The sequence below is a fragment of the Ranitomeya imitator genome, chromosome 5 (assembly GCF_032444005.1).
Source record: "Ranitomeya imitator isolate aRanImi1 chromosome 5, aRanImi1.pri, whole genome shotgun sequence".
Classification (NCBI taxonomy): domain Eukaryota; kingdom Metazoa; phylum Chordata; class Amphibia; order Anura; family Dendrobatidae; genus Ranitomeya; species Ranitomeya imitator.
Genome location: NC_091286.1, coordinates 262,239,781 through 262,260,193, shown reverse-complemented (window position 1 = coordinate 262,260,193; position 20,413 = coordinate 262,239,781). Strand labels below are relative to the sequence as shown.

The window sequence follows — 20,413 nt, the reverse complement described above, 5'->3', positions numbered from 1 at the left end:
CATCTGACCAGAGCACCTTCTTTCACATGTTTGGTGTGTCTCCAGGTGGCTTGTTGCAAACTGTAAATTACACTTTTTATGGATATCTTTGAGAAATGGCTTTCTTCTTGCCACTCTTCCATAAAGGCCAGATTTGTGCAGTGTACGACTGATTGTTGTCCTATGGACAGACTGTCCCACCTCAGCTGTAGATCTCTACAGTTCAGCCAGAGTGATCATGGGCCTCTTGGCTGCATCTTTGATCAGTCTTCTCCTTGTTTGAGATGAAAGTTTAGAGGGACGGCCGGGTCTTGGTAGATTTGCAGTGGTATGATACTCTTTGCATTTCAATATGATCGCTTGCACAGTGCTCCTTTGGTTGTTTAAAGTTTTGGAAATAATTTTGTATCCAAATCTGGCTTTAAACTTCTCCACAACAGTATCACAGACCTGCCTGTTGTGTTCCTCGGTCTTCATGATGCGCTCTGTTCTTCAAACAGAACCCTGAGACTATCACAGAGCAGGTGCATTTATACGGAGACTTGATTACACACAGGTGGATTATATTTATCATCATTAGGCATTTTGGACAACATTTGATCATTCAGAGATCCACAATGAACTTCTGGAGTGAGTTTGCTGCACTAAAAGTAAAGGGGCCAAATAATATTGCACGCCCCACTTTTCAGTTTTTGAATTTTCACAAAAATTTGAAATAACCAATAAATTTCGTTCAACTTCACAATTGTGTTCCTCTTGTTGATTCTTCACCATAAATGTACATTTGGTATCTTTATGTTTGAAGCATGATATGTGGGAACAGGCTCAAAAGTTCAAGGGGGCTGAATACTTTCGCAAGGCACTGTATCTTATAAGTGAAATATGCCTTTTTTTAAACACTTCTTTCCTTCCCTCTATCCCTTGAACCCACTCTCAAAATAAAACATATCAAATTCACATCATTTAAAGGACTGGCAGCATAGTGAAGTGTCAGGTTACAGCTCCATTTATACCCTATAGAGAGGATTAAGGACAGTGAGACAAAGGCAGATCAAGCTGTGCTTCAAGCAACTATTTAAACTTTGTATATTTGTTATTTTTAGATTCTTTATTTTTAATTGGGAAATGGGGAAAGGGGTGGGTGTTGGTGAGGGAGGTGATTAGAATTTTTATTCTTTTTATTTTTTTAATAGTTTTCAAAACGTTTTCTTACTTTTCCTTACCCATAGGTAACCGCAGTATGTATTGCAGTATTTAGTAAAATCAAGGTCTCCTATGAATCCTAGCCTGAGGCTGGATTGGCTGCAATGGGCACTTAAATGGGCACAGCCAAGTTCAGTAATTGGAGACAGCATTTAATGGTTTAATAGAACTAAGTGGCATTGCTGTTAGAGACAGATGCTGGCTGTGAAGCACGTCAGCATTTCAGCCCACTCCGTACATCCTGAATCACTTCATGACGTAAAAAACCATCCTGGAGCATTAAGGGGTTAACATTGCAAGTAAATTTAAGAAAATATGAAAATTACACAACTGAGTACTAATTTAACTAAACAGTGTTGAAATTCAATTTGCTCTGACAGACCTCCTCTAACTTTTGATTGAAAAGTGATAAATAATGTCTTTATACATCATACCTTTAGTTATTTTCTTAAGTTCTTTTTCCAACTTTTGTTCTGTTGTTTCTGGGGAAAATAAATTGTATATCTAGATCTAAACAGTAAGGCCGGAGTCACATGTGCGAGTGCAATGCGAGAAACTCGTACATCAATACCGGCACAGCCGCCAGCACTCAGGACTGGAGCATGCGGCTACACGTATTTCTATGCAGCTGAACGCTCCAGTCTGAACCACCGGTGGCAGTGACGGGTATTGATGCGCGAGTTTCTCGCATTGCACTCACACGTGTTACCTCGGTTTTAATCACGCAAAGAAATCTGTAAAACACAGGTAAAACATTAATTTTGGTGGGAATTGCCCAGGCTAAAAATTTACATTGGAGATTACCAAAAAAATGTGTGAAATGGCCAAGCCTTTAAAGTACTTTTGCTTGTTAAGATAAATGTTAAAATGGCGCAAATTAGGCTAAATTACCACAATGAGTATTTAGTGAGTTTTTTATCTGCAGATTTTCCATGTCTAATGTAATTTTATGGGAAAAGTCTGCACATAAGACTCCACGTATACGCAAGAAAATGTGAAAACCTACCGCAGGTCAGTTTATACACGATAAAATTTGCTGGAGCTGTAAAATGTTGCGTTTGTTACACAACAAAAATATGCAACGTCTAAAACTCAGCAAAATTGCATCATAAGCACTTAACCCATTATCTACCAATGTCCTTTTTTTTGGGACGCCTAATCTTTAGCTTCTAGCAACTAAGATTTTATAACTTTTATGATTAGGTCCAATTTTTTGTGTTGTGTTTGTAAAATGAATGTTTTCAAAATAGGAAATCATTAAGTAATTAAGGCAGCACACTGCAGCGCTAGAACATACAAACTTGAAATACGAAATTTGAACTGCATTACTGCACTAGAAATATGAAAAATGAGAGCGTTTAGCGCATAAAAATGGCCAATTTTATGTGTACCTGTTAGCCCCTTTACGGCATCTCTCTTATACCAGGTCCTATGCTTGCCTTACCTCGCTGAGAATAAACGTCTCCATCTGAATGGGTACATGTGAAACCTCTTCCTAGACTTAAAATTCTCTCTCTCTATGGAGGGGTATTGGACCTGCTGTAATTAAAACACCTGCAGGCTAGGAGGCGGAGTGCACGATCAGAAGGCTAGAGAATACATTTCAAAAACCTGACCTGCACATCCAAACATAGACTCAGTGGGAACAGGTGCCGAACCTAGAGTCGCCAACTCGTATATAGTTAAGTAAATAAGGCAGCACACTGCAGCGCTAGAACATACAAACTTGAAATACGAAATTTGAACTGCATTACTGCACTAGAAATATGAAAAATGAGAGCAGTTAGCGCATAAAAATGGCCAATTTTATGTGTACCTGGTAGCCCCTTTATGGCATCTCTCTTATACCAGGTCCTACGCTTGCCTTACCTCGCTGAGAATAAACGTCTCCATCTGAATGGGTACATGTGAAACCTCTTCCTAGACTAAAAATTCTCTCTCTCTATGGAGGGGTATTGGACCTGCTGTAATTAAAACACCAGTAGGCTAGGAGGCGGAGTGCACGATCAGAAGGCTAGAGAATACATTTCAAAAACCTGACCTGCACATCCAAACATAGACTCAGTGGGAACAGGTGCTGAACCTAGAGTCGCCAACTTGTATATAGTTAAGTAAATAAGGCAGCACACTGCAGCGCTAGAACATACAAACTTGAAATACGAAATTTGAACTGCATTACTGCACTAGAAATATGAAAAATGAGAGCGTTTAGCGCATAAAAATGGCCAATTTTATGTGTACCTGGTATTTCAAGTTTGTATGTTCTAGCGCTGCAGTGTGCTGCCTTATTTTCTTAACTATATACGAGTTGGCGACTCTAGGTTCAGCACCTGTTCCCACTGAGTCTATGTTTGGATGTGCAGGTCAGGTTTTTGAAATGTATTCTCTAGCCTTCTGATCGTGCACTCCGCCTCCTAGCCTACAGGTGTTTTAATTACAGCAGGTGCAATACCCCTCCATAGAGAGAGAGAATTTTTAGTCTAGGAAGAGGATTCACATGTACCCATTCAGATGGAGACGTTTATTCTCAGCGAGGTAAGGCAAGCGTAGGACCTGGTATAAGAGAGATGCCGTAAAGGGGCTACCAGGTACACATAAAATTGGCCATTTTTATGCGCTAAACGCTCTCATTTTTCATATTTCTAGTGCAGTAATGCAGTTCAAATTTCGTATTTCAAGTTTGTATGTTCTAGCGCTGCAGTGTGCTGCCTTATTTACTTAACTATATACGAGTTGGCGACTCTAGGTTCAGCACCTGTTCCCACTGAGTCTATGTTTGGATGTGCAGGTCAGGTTTTTGAAATAGGAAATCATGTCATTGTCATTTTTAATTGAATATTGGGACGCCCTTTTCTGAAAAATCCGTGCTTGAAAAATTTTTGCAAATTATGTTTCTGATTCATTAGGACCCAAATCATTAAAAATCTGTCATTAAAAAAAAAATAATAATGAAAATTGCTAATTTGGCAAGTAATGGGTTAACCTTTAGTGGCACAAATATGTAGCTCCTCATTGCAGGAACACAAATAAATTCAAGCAGGAAAACAATCCCAGAGTCGTGAGCCTTTTAATAAATTACCGTATATACTCGAGTATAAGCCGAGATTTTCAGCCCAAATTTTTGGGCTGAAAGTACCCCTCTCGGCTTATACTCGAATCACGGTGGGCGGCAGGGTCGGCGGGTGAGGGGGAGAGGGCACTGAGACATACTTACCTAGTCCCGGCGCTCCTGATGCTGCCCCTGCCTGTCACACTGTCTCCGGGTGCTGCAGCTCTTCCCCTGTTCAGCGGTCACGTGGGACCGCTCATTAGAGAAATGAAAATGGACTCCACTCCCATAGGGGTGGAGCCACATTCATTCCTCTGAGCGGTGCCAGTGACCGCTGACAAAAAGAGCTGCGGCACCCGGAGACAGTGTGACAGGCAGGGGCAGCGTCAGGAGCGCCAGGACTAGGTGAGTATTTTATATTCACCTGTCCGCGTTCCACACGCCGGGCGTCGCTGCATCTTCCCGGCGCCACTCTGTCTTCCCGGCGTCTCTGCGATCTGACTGTGCAGGTCAGAGGGCGCGATGACGCATATAGTGTGCGCGGTGCCCTCTGCCTGAACAGTCAGTGCAGAGAGACGCCGGGACCGGACGCTGGAACGAGAAGCCGGGAGCTGCAATCAAGAGAGGTGAGTATGGCTTTTTTTTTTATTATTGCAGCAGCAGCAGCAGCAGTAATGGCAGAGCTTTATAAGGAGCATATATGGGGCAAGAATGAACGGTGCAGAGCACTATATGGCGCAGATATGGGGCAATAATGAACGGTGCAGAGCACTATATGGCAGAGCTATGGGGCAAGAATGAACGGTGCAGAGCACTATATGGCAGAGCTATGGGGCAATAATGAACGGTGCAGAGCACTATATGGCACAGTTATGGGGCAATAATGAACGGTGCAGAGCACTATATGGCACAGCTATGGGGCAATAATGAATGGTGCAGAGCACTATATGGCACAGCTATGGGACAATAATGAATGGTGCAGAGCACTATATGGCACAGCTATGGGGCAATAATGAACGATGCAGAGCACTATATGACACAGCTATGGGACAATAATGAACGGTGCAGAGCACTATATGGCACAGCTATGGGGCAATAATGAACGGTGCAGAGCACTATATGGCACAGCTATGGGGCAATAATGAACTGTGCAGAGCACTATATGGCACAGCTATGGGGCAATAATGAACTGTGCAGAGCACTATATGGCACAGCTATGGGGCAATAATGAACGGTGCAGAGCACTATATAGCACAGCTATGGGGCAATAATGAACGGTGCAGAGCACTATATGGCCCACCTTTCTATGGTACATCTATGGGGCAATAATGAACGGTGCAGAGCACTATATGGCACAGCTATGGGGCCATAATGAACGGTATGGAGCATCTATTTTTATTTTTGAAATACACCGGTAGCTGCTGCATTTTCCACCCTAGGCTTATTCTCGAGTCAATAAGTTTTCCCAGTTTTTTGTGGCAAAATTAGGGGGGTCGGCTTATACTCGGGTCGGCTTTTACTCGAGTATATACGGTAATTTGATCAACTACTCTCTTCAATACAACTAATATGGGCCATTGACTGGAGAAAATAACAGACAAAAGGAAGCTAAAGCCACCACTTACAACTGATCTATTACTGTAGGGCATAAACCTATATGTAAATAACAGTTTGCCAGTGGCAATTAGACCCGAACTAAAGACTTTAATAAAACCTTTTAATCAAACTAATAAAGGACAATTTAAAATCCACTAAGTGAGTGTGTATCCATCACCAGGATCTTAGTAAGTAACCTATCTAATCAAATGGAATTATATACCTGGTCTCATATGCAATATTTATTGAAAGATGGGGATTGGTGCAGCCGCTACTACTACCCTCATTATGAGATTATTCATACACAACCAGCTAGCAGCTAAAAGTGACTGCTAGGCTCCAATATGTTTCACCAGCTAAACTGGATTCATCAGGGTATGAGGCTAAACATTTCAGGTTAAAAAATACATGTATAACCCTACCCACACCATTGATTAGCAGCTTACTTTATACATTGTAGTGCTGGGGGTGTGGTTAAACTGCCAGGCACAAAGGCAGTTATCCTGCAATGATAATCTCCTGCTGATAAAACACTGATTGCATTGAATCAGCAAAGTAAGTGACATCTACATAATTCGGTGAGTTGCAGTATACTCCAAAACAAGCAAGATGGCTAACCGCACTTCACTTGACCGGAGCGCCAGTCCAAGTCCAGGGAACCCACTAGGACCGTAGAAGTCTGAAGATAGGAAAATGACAGCGCTCCATCCGGGTGTAATCCAAATATGAAAATTTATTAAGCCATAAAACAGCAAACAGCAACGTTTCGACCTAACAGGTCTTTATCAAGCATACAGCATGCAGTATACTCCAGTCACATCTATCTATATCTATATAATTCAGGCTTTCTTCCACCACATCATGATGCTCTCAGTTACATTGCAAAAACATGCTGACATATTTCCTTTACGGAGGTTCTCTAGGATTAGAAAATAAAACAGTTTTAGTTTGGTACGGCCATCATTTTATTGACATGGAGCACAATTTTGCTAGGTTTTATCTGCTGCGTATTGACTGGTGTAAAAACAAAACCCCAAAACAATGGCAGAATTGCATTTTTTTCTCAATTAAACCCTATTGGAAGTTTCCTTATTTTTAGACAATGTGTGGTAAAATGAATGGTGTCCTTTAATACAACAACGAGTATTCTTCCAACTATGATGACTCAAAAATTAAAAAAAGTTCAACAAATGAAGTGCATAAATGAATATACATTGTCTATGTAATCTGATTATACAGCCATAGTCTTTTCCATATGTCCCTTATGTCTCGCTTATCTTCCTTTTGTAAAGTTTTTATTTTATTTTATTGCAGTGGAGCAATAAAAATTGGCTATACACATCCTTAGAAATGTTCCATTGTATTATTGCAACTTATTCAACTGTGCTATATAATTACCTTTCTTTTGTTGCAAAGGTTCTTTTTCAACCTTTTCGTCTGTTTCTGTAAAACATTGCATCAAACAGACTGTAAGTATGCAAAATACTGTTGCAAAGAAGATGAATATGCTATTATAATTATTTGTAAGGTTTTCTTTCACCCGCATGCATAACATTTTACAAAAAGGCCATTCCTGAACCTATACAACATTTACGTCAACAACTGTTTACTCCCGTCGTCATATTGATAGTCCTGATCTACTCACCACTCATATCATTTCTTCCACTATTTCCATGTCCATTTCTGTATGAATATGTGACTTTTCAGTTGATATGTTAAAACTATTCTGATGAAGAATTGGCAGCACAGTTCTCCAGAATTCTATGGAATTGATGGCACGGTTCTTCCATTGTTATGTTCCTTCCTTACTGGAATGTCATAAAGAGCATTTATTTGCTCCTTATACTTCATAGCAGTTCCCTCAAAATACCACAGAGTATCACAGGGCCCATTTATACACCTCAATGCTGTTTGTGATTTATTTGCTACCATGAGGCAAACTAGCCAATAGCCATTGTCTGACATACCACTGCTGCGCTAATGACACCAATTATACCTGCCATGTAAGCTAGGAGCCAATGACCAATTTTCAACTATAAACTCCTTCTTTGTCAAACTACAAGAATGGATGAATTTCAGCTGGTTAAAAATAAACCCCAACAAAACAGATTCTTACAGGGCTCATACTCACTTATGAGAAACTCGGATGAGTCTCGCATGTTAATACCCGGCGCTGCTGCCGGCACTCAGATCAGAGCGTGCGGCCGCAATACATGCAGCCGCATGCTCCGCTCCTCTGTGCCAGGTGCAGTGCCAGGTATTGCCGTGAGAGACTCATCCAAGTTTCTCCCAAGTAAGTATGAGCCCTTAGTCAAATTTCAGCACCTAAGAGAAAAATAGCACATTTATCCCTGGGAAAGACAACTCTTTAAAAAGAACCTGTCCCTAGGTTTGTCCCATATAAGGTAAGGTGTTATGAACTGGTGGTTTAGGAGCAACATGGGACGAGCTCTGAAAGAGGTGGAACCTGTACTGACCGCAGTCCCTAAGCTCAACACAACACTAGAAGTAGACGTGGGATGCTCCTGTCGCTCCCTAGGCACCTCATCACAGCCTGAGAATTAACTAACCCTAAAGATAGAAACAGGAAAACTATCTTGCCTCAGAGAAAATCCCCAAAGGATAGATAGCCCCCCACAAGTAATGACTGTGAGTGGAGAGGGAAAAGACATACACAGAATAAAACCAGGATGTAGCACAGGAGGCCAGTCTAGCTAGATAGATAGGACAGGATAGAATACTGTGCGGTCAGTATTAAAAACTACAAAAAACCACACAGAGTTTACAAAAATCTCCACACCTGACTAAAGGTGTGGAGGGTAAATCTGCTTCCCAGAGCTTCCAGCTAAACTGAATTAATCCATACTGACAAGCTGGACAAAACATAGAATGCACAGAACGAATAAGTCCACAACATGTGGACAGCAAAGAGCAAAGCAAGTAATTATCTTTGCTGAACTGGACAGGATATCAGGGAAATCCAAGAGAGATGTGAATCCAACCAGGAACCATTGACAAGTGGCACTGGCTGAAGGAAGAGCCAGGCATAAATAGCCGAGCAGAAAGACAATCAGTGGAAGCAGCTGCAGACTGCTAAATCCAAGGAGCAGCCATACCACTTAAAACCACCGGAGGGAGCCCAAGAGCACAACTCACAAAAGTGCCACTTACAACCATCGGAGGGAGCCCAAGAGCGGAATTCACAACAGTACCCCCCCTTGAGGAGGGGTCACCGAACCCTCACCAGAGCCCCCAGGCCAAACAGGACGAGCCAAGTGAAAAGCACAAACCAAATCGGCGGCATGGACGTCGGAGGCAACAACCCAAAAATTATCCTCCTGGCCATAACCCTTCCACTTGACAAGATACTAAAGCCTCCGCCTCGAAAAACGAGAATCCAAAATTTTCTCAACCTCATATTCCAACTCTCCCTCAACCAACACCAGGGCAGGAGGATCAACCGAGGGAACAACGGGCACCACATATCTCCGCAACAAAGATCTATGGAAAACATTATGAATGGCAAAAGAGGCTGGAAGAGCCAAACAAAAAGACACCGGATTGATAATTTCAGAAATCTTATAAGGACCAATAAACCGAGGCTTAAACTTAGGGGAAGAAACCTTCATAGGAACATGACGAGAAGACAACCAAACCAAATCCCCCACACGAAGCCGGTGACCAACACACCGACGGCGGTTAGCAAAACGTTGAGACTTTTCCTGAGACAACGTCAAATTGTCCACCACATGAGTCCAAATCTGCTGCAGCCTGTCCACCACAGAATCCACACCAGGACAATCAGAAGGCTCAACCTGCCCCGAAGAAAAACGAGGATGAAAACCAAATTACAAAAGAAAGGTGAAACCAAAGTAGCCAAACTAGCCCTATTATTAAGGGCAAACTCGGCCAATGGCAAGAAAGCCACCCAATCATCCTGTTTAATACGAACAAAATTATATGTCCCTTGAAGGTCAATCTTAGTAAACCAACTAGCCCCCTTAATCTGAGCAAACAAATTTATGTTTTTAAAACTTTGTTTTACTTTTTACTGTATTTAGTAGTCCTCCTATGTGAGCCGCAATCGTCTGCTTGCCTGTGGTACACATAGCAGTGCACCAGTGCTGCAATATATAGCTACAATTACTGTCTCCTACGAACTCCAGGTGACCCCAGGCTGTCATGGCAAACCATTTGCCCCAATGATCACGTCACAGATGCGCCGATAGACTCAAGGAATGATGCGCTCTTGACAGCAGGATTTTACAGGTTAAGGCCAGTCTCACACGTCCAGATAATTCCGGTACCGGAAAAATCAGTACCGGAATTATCCATGTCTGTGTGTCCGTGTGCTTACGTTGAACATCAGTGTGGCGCACGTGCGGCAGCCGTGTGCCGCCTGTGTGCCGACTGAGGACCACACGGACCATGCAGGAGACAGCGCTTATTACCTCCTATGGGAGGTGGAGCCGCATATTCATCACTGTAATGTGCGGCACCACGTGACCGCTCATACAGGACAAGCAGACGACGCTGAGAGGATGTAACCGCCGAGGGAGCTGGGTAAGTATTTTAATGCCAGAGAGGGGGCGCACAGGGGGTTGGAGGGGGCAGATTACCGGCAACTTTATTTTAAAAACAAAAATAAATTTAAAAAAATGATTATTCATTCCTTCTTTCCAGCAAACGCTGCTGGAGAGAAGAAATGAATGGGGCTTCAGCACCACACGCGGGGGGACAGCACTTACAGTAGCGCTGTCTCCTGCACGGCACACGGACTGCACCCGGACAACATCTGTGTACGGTACGTGTTTTACACAGACCTATTGACTTTAATGGGTCCGTGTGATCCGTGCGCTCCCACGAACACTGACATGTCTCCGTGTTTTCCAAACGGACACAAGGTCCATGATTTTAATATGTCTATGTGAGTCAGTGTCTCCGGTACGTGAGGAAACTGTCACCTCACGTACCGGAGCCACTGACATGTGAAACCGGCCTAACAGACGTGAGCATTGCTCTACTTCACCCGTAGCTGCTAGAGTCACCTGATGGCTGATTAATTCAGCTATGATGTGCAAGGAAAGAAACAGGCTTGGTATGTAAACACCATTAACCCCTTCATGACCTTGGGATTTTACGTTTTTGCATTTCTGTTTTTTGCTCTCTTTCTTCCCAGAGCCATAACTTTATTTTTCTGTCAATTTGGCCATGAGAGGGCTTATTTTCTGCAGAGGGCTTGTACTTTTGAATGACTCCATTGATTTTAATATATCGTGTACTGGAAAACAGGGAGAAATGTTCAAAGTGCGGTGAAATTGCAAAAAAAAAGTGCCATAGCACAATTTATTTTTAATCATGTTCCCTAAATGCCAAACCTGACTTACAAGTATGATTCTCCAGGTGATTACAAGTTTGCAGATGCCAAACATGTTTAGTTTTTTTTTTGCAAAATGAATGGTGCTATTTTCCTATACCTGAAGCATCTCCATTTATCGGGATCTGGGGATGGGTGCGGACTTATTTTTTGCATGCCAAGCTAATGTTTTATTGATGCCACTCTGGAGTATGTAGAATCACAGAATCATAGAATGATTCCATGATTCTACATACCCCAGAGTGGCATCAATAATTGCCTGTTATTGCATATTATTGCAATGTTGCGGCGACCAAATAAACGTAATTTTGGTATTTCGATTTTTTTTCTCGTTATGACGGTTACCGGTTGGATTAATTATTTCTGCATATTGATAGATCGGGCGTTTCTGAACGTGGCGATACCAAATATGTGAATGTTTTTATTGTTTCATTTTGAATGGGGTGAAAAGGGATGTTTTGAACTTATATATTTTTTAAATTTTTTGAGAACCATTTTTTTTACTTTTCACATGCTTTAATAGTCTCCATGTGATCATCCGATCACCTGTGCTACATATAGCATACTGTGTAAGTAAAATGATCACCAGCTGTGAAAGCTGGTCACAGATTGGCGCTCATAGCTTTCCAGCATTGTTAACCACAGGGGTCTCCTGCAGATCCCAGATTGTCATGCCAACCCATCTGTGACCCCCACCATCACGTGATGGGAGGGATTAGCCATGTTAAATGCCGCTGTCGGAGATTGATAGCAGCATTTAACATGATAATAGCCACGGATGGATCGCGATTCCACCCGCGACTGTTAGGAGCACATGACAGCTGTCAAGTCAGCTGTCATGTGCAGGAAAACATACTGGCTCAGTGCCAGAGCCAACAAGGATTGCAGGGACACAACTTATGACGTACCTATTCATCATGGGTCGTGAAGGGGTTAATGCATGGAGATGGGATAAAATTTAGCAGTATGTCATATTTCAGTAAGGTGTTAAGAAGTTGACATGACGCCTTCAAGTGTTTGACATAAAAACTGGGGGGGTTTTATATATTTTTTTAGAAATAAATGTATTTTCAGTACCGCTCATCATTATTGGCACCCATGAAGTTTAAGTACATAATGTGGAATTTAGATTTTATTTTTTGTATAGAGCACTCGCGTTATATACAAAAGAGCAAATGATAAACAATAATTTAAAGCGAAAAACAATTGGAGGGAAAAACAGAAAAACCCAATGCTTGCTATGACACTGGTATTGGCACCCTTCACACTAAATTGGTATGGAAACACATTTTGTGTGAATAATTGTGAATAATTGTTGGTGCCCATGTGACACGAATTAACCAATATATGCTGACTTCAGTGTTTTAAAAAGCAACATGGCCTATGGACAAAGGCCCTGTTCTTTTGTCATAACGGTGAAAACAAAAGAGCTTTCTGAGAACATCAAAACTGCTATTACTAGCAAACACAAGACTTCCAAAGGGTATAAGGCCACCTCCAAAGGCCTTGGCAACCCAGTTTCAACAGTGCACAATGATATGTGCTACCGAGACGTCCCTTCAAGTACTGGACTCAGTACAGAGTACCCCACTGCCCTGGTGGGCGACTCAACTTGGCGTCATGAACAGGATGTACCCGGGGCAAACTGCTGGGGGCAAACTGCTGGGGGCGAAACATCCTATAACCAATTCTGGGTGCTTTCATTGCTGCACATACTGTTTATTCCATTTCTTCTTTGAAATTGCAACATGTAAGTTGAAAAACAATGTTTTATTGTTGTATTACTTTGGACCACTAGTTAAAAAATCCTAAGAATATAACATTTGGTATATTTCCATTTATTTCTGAAGATATTGTACAGTCTATTAAAAAAAATGAAGGGGTTCCAATAATGGTGAGCGTGAGCAGCACTGCATATAATTGATAGACCAAATTATGCGCTGTTAATTATCACACTGCATTAAATATACAATTATTTTCTAGTTATAGATGTGAAAAACAATAGATACATGGTTGAAAATAGTCAACAAAACTTTATTTTAATCTTACTTTTTTCTGGCTCTAATAGTTGTTTTTTGAGCAGTTCCACAGGCATTTCTAAAAAGTAAAACATGCAATGTAATGCTTTGCAATTACTCTGCTTCTTATAATTACAGTTATTAATAGCTATTAAACACTATTATTTTAATATCTAAATGTTTCAATTTCAAATGTATGTTAAGATTAAGAGGTCTATGTGACAAAAAATACTCAAAATTGACATGTTCGCATGTGGCATTTTGACATGCCCGCAGACCACACGGAAACACAAAGAGTTGCGTTCCTGTGTGGTTGGCGGGCACGTCAAAACGCCGCATGCGGACACATCCACATAAAACGCAATACCCAATGTTAAAGATAGGTACACAGGATGACACAGGATGCATGCAGAAGTATGTGGAGCATAACGGAGGATGTACGCAGCCATACGCAGACCGGCCCAACGCAAGTGTGAAACCAGCTTTACGTAGTAATCTTACCTTTTTTTTCCTCTGTTGTTTTTTGTGGTTTCACTGGAGATTCTAAAACAAAAAAGAAAAAAACATTTAAGTTGTTCAAAACTTTATAACAAGCATTTGATAATTCATAACAACTTTTGGTAGATACTCCATTTGCTTTACAGTGCTGTTAAAAAAATAACAAAATATATATACACAGTATATAACATATATATATATATATATATATATATATATATATATATATATATATATATATATATATATATATATACATACAGTGCCTTGCAAAAGTATTCAGCTCCCTGGAACTTTTCAACCTTTTCCCACATATCATGCTTCAAACATAAAGATACCAAATGTAAATTTTTGGTGAAGAATCAACAACAACTAGAACACAATTGTGAAGTTGAACGAAATGTATTGGTTATTTTACATTTTTGTGGAAAATCAAAAACTGAAAAGTGGGGTGCGCAATATTATTCGGCCCCTTTAACTTAATACTTTGCTGCGCCACCTTTTGCTGCATTACAACTGCAAGTCGCTTGGGGTATGTCTCTATCAGTTTTGTACATCGAGAGACTGAAATTCTTGACCATTCTTCATTGGCAAACAGCTTGAGCTCAGTGAGGTTTGATGAAGATCGTTTGTGAACAACAGTTTTTAGCTCTTTACACAGATTCTCGATTGGATTGAGGTCTGGACTTTGACTTGGCTATTCTAACACCTGGATATGTTTATTTGTAGATTTTGCTTTGTGTTTGGGATCATTGTCTTGTTGGAAGACAAATCTCCATCCCAGTCTCAGGTCTTTTGCAGACTCCAACAGGTTTTTTTCAAGAATGGTCCTGTATTTGGCTCCATCCATCTTCCCATCAATTTCAACCATCTTCCCTGTCCCTGCTGAAGAAAAGCAGGCCCAAACCATGATGCTGCCACCACCATGTTTTACAGTGGGGGTGGTGAGTTCAGGGTGATGAGTTGTGTTGCCTTTACGCCAAACATATCATTTGGCATTGTTGCCAAAAAGTTCAATTTTGGTTTCATCTGACCAGAGCACCTTCTTCCACTTGTTTGGTGTGTCTCCCAGGTGGCTTGTTGCAAACTTTAAATGGCACTTTTTATGGATATCTTTGAGAAATGGCTTTCTTCTTGCCACTCTTCCATAAAAGCCAGATTTGTGCAGTGTAAGACTGATTGTTGTCCTATGGACAGACTGTCCCACCTCAGCTGTAGATCTCTGCAGTTCATCCAGAGTGATCATGGGCCTCTTGGCTGCATCTCTGATCAGTCTTCTCCTTGTTTGAGGTGAAAGTTTAGAGGGATGGCCGGGTCTTGTTAGATTTGCAGTGGTATGATACTCCTTCCATTTCAATATGATCGCTTGCACAATGCTCCTTGGGATGTTTAAAGTTTTGGAAATCATTTTGTATCCAAATCCGGCTTTAACCTTCTCCACAACAGTATCATGGATCGGCCAGTTGTGTTCCTTGGTCTTCGTAATGCTCTCTGTGCTTCAAATAGAACCCTGAGACTATCACAGAGCAGGTGCATTGATACGGAGACTTGATTACACACAGGTGGATTATATTTATCATCATTAGGCATTTCGGACAACATTGGATCATTCAGAGATCCACAATGAACTTCTGGAGTGAGTTTGCTGCACTTAAAGTAAAGGGGCCGAATAATATTGCACGCCCCACTTTTCAGTTTTTGAATTTCCGCAAAAAAAACCCATAAATTTCATTCAACTTCACAATTGTGTTCCACTTGTTGTTGATTCTTCACCAAAAATTTACATTTGGTATCTTTATGTTTGAAGCATGATATGTGGCAAAAGTTTGAAAAGTTCCAGGGAGTCGAATACTTTCGCCAGGCACTGTATATATCATATATGTATATATGTATGTATGTATGTATGTGGACAAGTTGATATTTCCTATTATATATATTTATATATTTATAATAGTAAATTTGAACCTTTCCACCCTTTTACAAGCTTAGATATAAATAAATAAAAACACGGATATATTGTATTGCTATAGGAAAAGTTTGATCTAACAAAATATGAATTTAATTAATCTTAATGGTAATAGGCTAGCCATAAAAAGAAAATCAAACGAAATGCCAGAATTCAATTTTTAGGGTCATTAAACCACTCTAAAAATGCAATAACAAAAGATCAAAATGCATCCTAAAATCCTAGCAAAGTAGACATCACCTCTCCACATAAAAGCTAAGTATTGGCTCCCATTCCCTCAGCGTATCCAGTTCAAGTTACTAATACTAACCTACAAAGCCATCCATAACCTGTCTCCTCCATATATCTCTGAACTAATCTCCCGATATCTTCCCTCACCTAATGTCCGATCCTCCCAAGACCTCCTTCTCTCCTCCACACTTATCCGCTCCTCACACAACCGCCTCCAAGACTTCTCCCGAATATTCCCCATCCTCTGGAATTCTTTGCCCCAACACGTCTGACTATCAACCACATTCAGATCCTTTAAACGGAATCTGAAAACCCACCTCTTCAGGAAAGCCTACAGCCTGCACTGACCCCGCTGCCTCCTCACCACTACTGGAGCTACCGCCTCACCAACACCGGAGCTACCGCCTCACCAACACCGGAGCTACCGCCTCACCAACACCGGAGCTCCTGCAACCCTCAACCTATGGTCTTCTTCCCCACCATCCTGTAGAATGTAAGCCCACAAGGGCAGAGTCCTCGCCCCTCTGTATCAGTCTGTAATTGTTAGATTGCTTACTGTAAGTGATATCTGTAATTTGTATGTAACCCCTTTACATGTATAGCACCATGGAAACAATGGTTTATATAAATAAATAATAACTGCTGTGGGATTCCTATAAGTGTGTCCTAGAAGTGTGAAGATTAATTTTAGAATTAAAACCAGAAGGATGTATACAGACTGTGCCCTGCTATCTGCCACCATCGCACTCTAACCAGCATGTCTATTCTTCCTACAGGTATGTTCATGCACCCAGCTCTCCCGCCTGCTCTCCTGCCTTGTCTGTCTATGAAGTGCACATAGTACATCACCCAACTTTCCACACAGACTTTCCTCTGCTCCTAGCATTCACATGGTATGTTCATGCACCCAGCTCTCCAGCCTGCTCTCCTGCCTTGTCTGTCTAGGAAGTGCACATAGTACATCACCCAACTTTCCACACAGACTTTCCTCTGCTCCTAGCATTCACATGGTATGTTCATGCACCCAGCTCTCCAGCCTGCTCTCCTGCTTTGTCTGTCTATGAAGTGCACATAGTACATCACCCAACTTTCCACACAGACTTTCCTCTGCTCCTAGCATTCACATGGTATGTTCATGCACCCAGCTCTCCAGCCTGCTCTCCTGCCTTGTCTGTCTAGGAAGTGCACATAGTACATCACCCAACTTTCCACACAGACTTTCCTCTGCTCCTAGCATTCACATGGTATGTTCATGCACCCAGCTCTCCAGCCTGCTCTCCTGCCTTGTCTGTCTATGAAGTGCACATAGTACATCACCCAACTTTCCACACAGACTTTCCTCTGCTCCTAACATTCACATGGTATGTTCATGCACCCAGCTCTCCAGCCTGCTCTCCTGCCTTGTCTGTCTATGAAGTGCACATAGTACATCACCCAACTTTCCACACAGACTTTCCTCTGCTCCTAGCATTCACATGGTATGTTCATGCACCCTGCTTTCCAGCCTGCTCTCCTGCCTTGTCTGTCTATGAAGTGCACATAGTACATCACCAAACTTTCCACACAGACTTTCCTCTGCTCCTAGCATTCACATGGTATGCCTTTCAGCTAACCCCAGCTTACCCCAGTGTTACTTATAACATTGTTTACGCAATGCTTGATTGTATGCATCTGGTCCACCCTGAATTCTCTGACCAAGATGAACAGAGACCACTCCTCTCTGCTTCACACCTGAATGCACTTAGTTGTACATATATTGCATAGTACAAGTCTGCAATAACTTTAGTCTGCTGTGTGATTCCTATAAGTGTGTCCTAGAAGTGTGAAGATTAATTTTAAAATTAAAACCAGAATTGAACCAGAAGGGAACTGAAGGTAACTGGACACAGTCACTGTAAACAATGTTTCTGTTTGTTTTCATTTTCACCCCTATAATTCTTCATTTTCTGCAAACTCCCCTAATCCCTACTCCTAGAAAGAACTGTTCATCTCCTCTTCAGTCCTCCCCATCCATCTCACCTCCTCCTCAGAACTGTTCCTTAATATACAATCCTCTGTCTCCAAGCACAGACAGCCACCACATGCCCTCTCCTGCTCCCACCTGCTAACATGTTCTCTGCTCCTTCTCACTGCTGGTGATATCTCTCCAAATCCTGGTCCTCCTCACCACATCCCCACAGTCAGTTCTACTTCCCACTCACGCTCCATCACAAATTTCCGTAACCTCTCTAACCTTATACCCATTCGCCCAGCCCCCACTTCCCCAGGCCCACTAACAGGAGCTCTGTGGAACGCTCGCTCTGTCTGCAACAAGCTTTCCTACATCCACGATCTTTTTGTTACTACCAAACTTTCCTTCCTCACCATCACGGAAACCTGGCTCACCCCTTCTGACACAGCCTCTCCTGCTGCACTTTCCTATGGTGGCTTCCACCTTTCTCACACACCCCGCCCCAGCAGCAAGCATGGCGGAGGAGTTGGTTTTCTCTTGTCAGATAACTGCTCCTTCACCCCAATCCCACTGCCACCCTCTGTTACCCTCCCTTCCTTTGAGGTGCACTCTGTGCGCATCTATGCCCCCACCAACCTCCAACTGGCTGTCATTTACCACCCCCCAGGGCTAGCCACCACCTTCTTTGACCACTTCACCACCTGGCTACTTCATTTCCTTTCTGCGGACATCCCCACTATCATCATGGGCGACTTCAACATCCCCATTGACACTTCCCTCTCAGCTGCCACTAAACTTCTATCTCTCACTTCCTCCTTTTGCCTCACTCAATGGTCTTCTGCAGCCACTCACAAAGATGGTCATACATTGGACCTCATCTTCACCCGCCTCTGCTCCCTATCTAAACTCTCTAACTCACCTCTTCCTCTTTCTGACCACAATCTACTCACATTCTCTTCCCTCTCCACTCCTTGTCTACAATTCCCACCCCACAAACTTGCACACCCTCGCAGAAATCTTAAACACCTTGATCTACATTCACTCTCTGAATCCCTCCTCCCTCTCACTGACATAAGTTTCCTACACAATGCAGATGATGCTGCCGCTCTATATAACACCACAATAGCTGCAGCTTTGGAATCTCTTGCCACTCTCACACATACCAAAGCTCGCAAAATCAACAGACAGCCCTGGCACACCAGCCTGACCAAAGAACTGAGGTGAGCTTCCATGGCTACAGAACAGAGATGGAAAAGATCCCACTCCAACGAGCACTTTATCGCATTCAAACAGTCCCTCACTACTTGCAAGACCACACTCGCCACAGCTAAACAAACTTACTTCTCGTCTCTCATATCCTCCGTGTCTCACAACCCTAAACAGTTATTCAATACTTTCAAATCTCTCCTCCGTCCCCCAGCACCTCCTCCCTCCCCACTCATCTCAGCTGAAGACTTTGCCTCATTTTTCAAGCAGAAGATTGAGAACATCAGAGACAGTTTTAATCAACAACCCCAGAGACCTTTCTCCCAACTACCCAGCTCTCCACCTTGAAAACCAACTTCTCTACCATTATAGAAGATCGACTCTCCACTCTACTCTCAAGATCGCATCTCACCACCTGTGCCCTTGACCCGATCTCTTCTCACTTCATCCCGAACCTCGCCACAGTCTTCATCCCAACTCTAACCATCTCTTCAACCTATCACTAACAACTAGTGTTTCCCCTCAAGCTTTAAACATGCCTCAATCACACCTATCCTCAAAAAACCCTCTCTTGACCCATCCTCTGTATCTAGCTATCGCCCTATATCACTTCTCCCCTATGCCTCAAAACTGCTGGAACAACAAGTCCATATTGAACTGTCCTCCCATCTATCTTCCTGCTCCCTTTTTGACCGCTTACAATCGGGCTACCGGTCAAACCACTCCACTGAAACTGCAGTAACTAAGGTCACCAATGACCTATTAACCGCCTAGAGCAAGCAACACTTCTCTATCCTCCTCCTTCTGGGCCTGTCCTCTGCCTTTGACACAGTGGACCATTCCCTATTACTACAGACCCTCATCCCTTGGCATCACAGACTTGGCCCTATCCTGGATCTCGTCATACCTAACTGACCGAACATTCAGCATATCCCATTCACACACCATCTCCTCACCTCGCCCCCTATCTGTCGGAGTCCCGCAAGGTTCAGTTCTAGGGCCCCTGCTCTTCTCCATTTACACTTTTGGACTGGGACAGCTCATAGAATCTCATGGTTTTCAGTATCATGCTGATGACACACAGATCTACACCTCTGGACCAAATATCACCACGCTACTAATCAGAATCCCTCAATGTCTATCCGCTATTTCATCCTTCTTCTCCGATAGATTTTTAAAACTTAACATGGACAAAACAGAATCATTGTCTTTCCCCCATCTCACGTGACCCCCCCAATGAACCTATCCATTACAGTAAACGGCTGCCCACTCTCCCCAGTCTCACAGGCTCGCTGTCTTGAGGTAATCCTTGACACTGATCTATCCTTCAAACCGCATA

General features: G+C 42.5%; 1 protein-coding gene across 25 annotated transcripts in view; it reads right to left on the bottom strand.

Annotated features, from left to right (window-relative positions):
- LOC138637428 (titin homolog) overlaps window positions 1-20,413 on the bottom strand; it is a 1,151,517-nt gene that overhangs the window by 93,968 nt on the left and 1,037,136 nt on the right. For 24 of the 25 annotated variants that reach the window (XM_069726100.1, XM_069726106.1, XM_069726118.1 and 21 more), the window contains 4 exons: window positions 13,724-13,765; window positions 13,254-13,301; window positions 7,226-7,270; window positions 1,617-1,664 (listed from right to left, as the gene is read on the bottom strand). In XM_069726100.1, the coding sequence (XP_069582201.1) occupies window positions 1,617-1,664; window positions 7,226-7,270; window positions 13,254-13,301; window positions 13,724-13,765 (183 nt within the window). The remainder of the gene's footprint in view (window positions 1-1,616; window positions 1,665-7,225; window positions 7,271-13,253; window positions 13,302-13,723; window positions 13,766-20,413) is intronic. The other variant, XM_069726124.1, reaches the window with a different exon arrangement.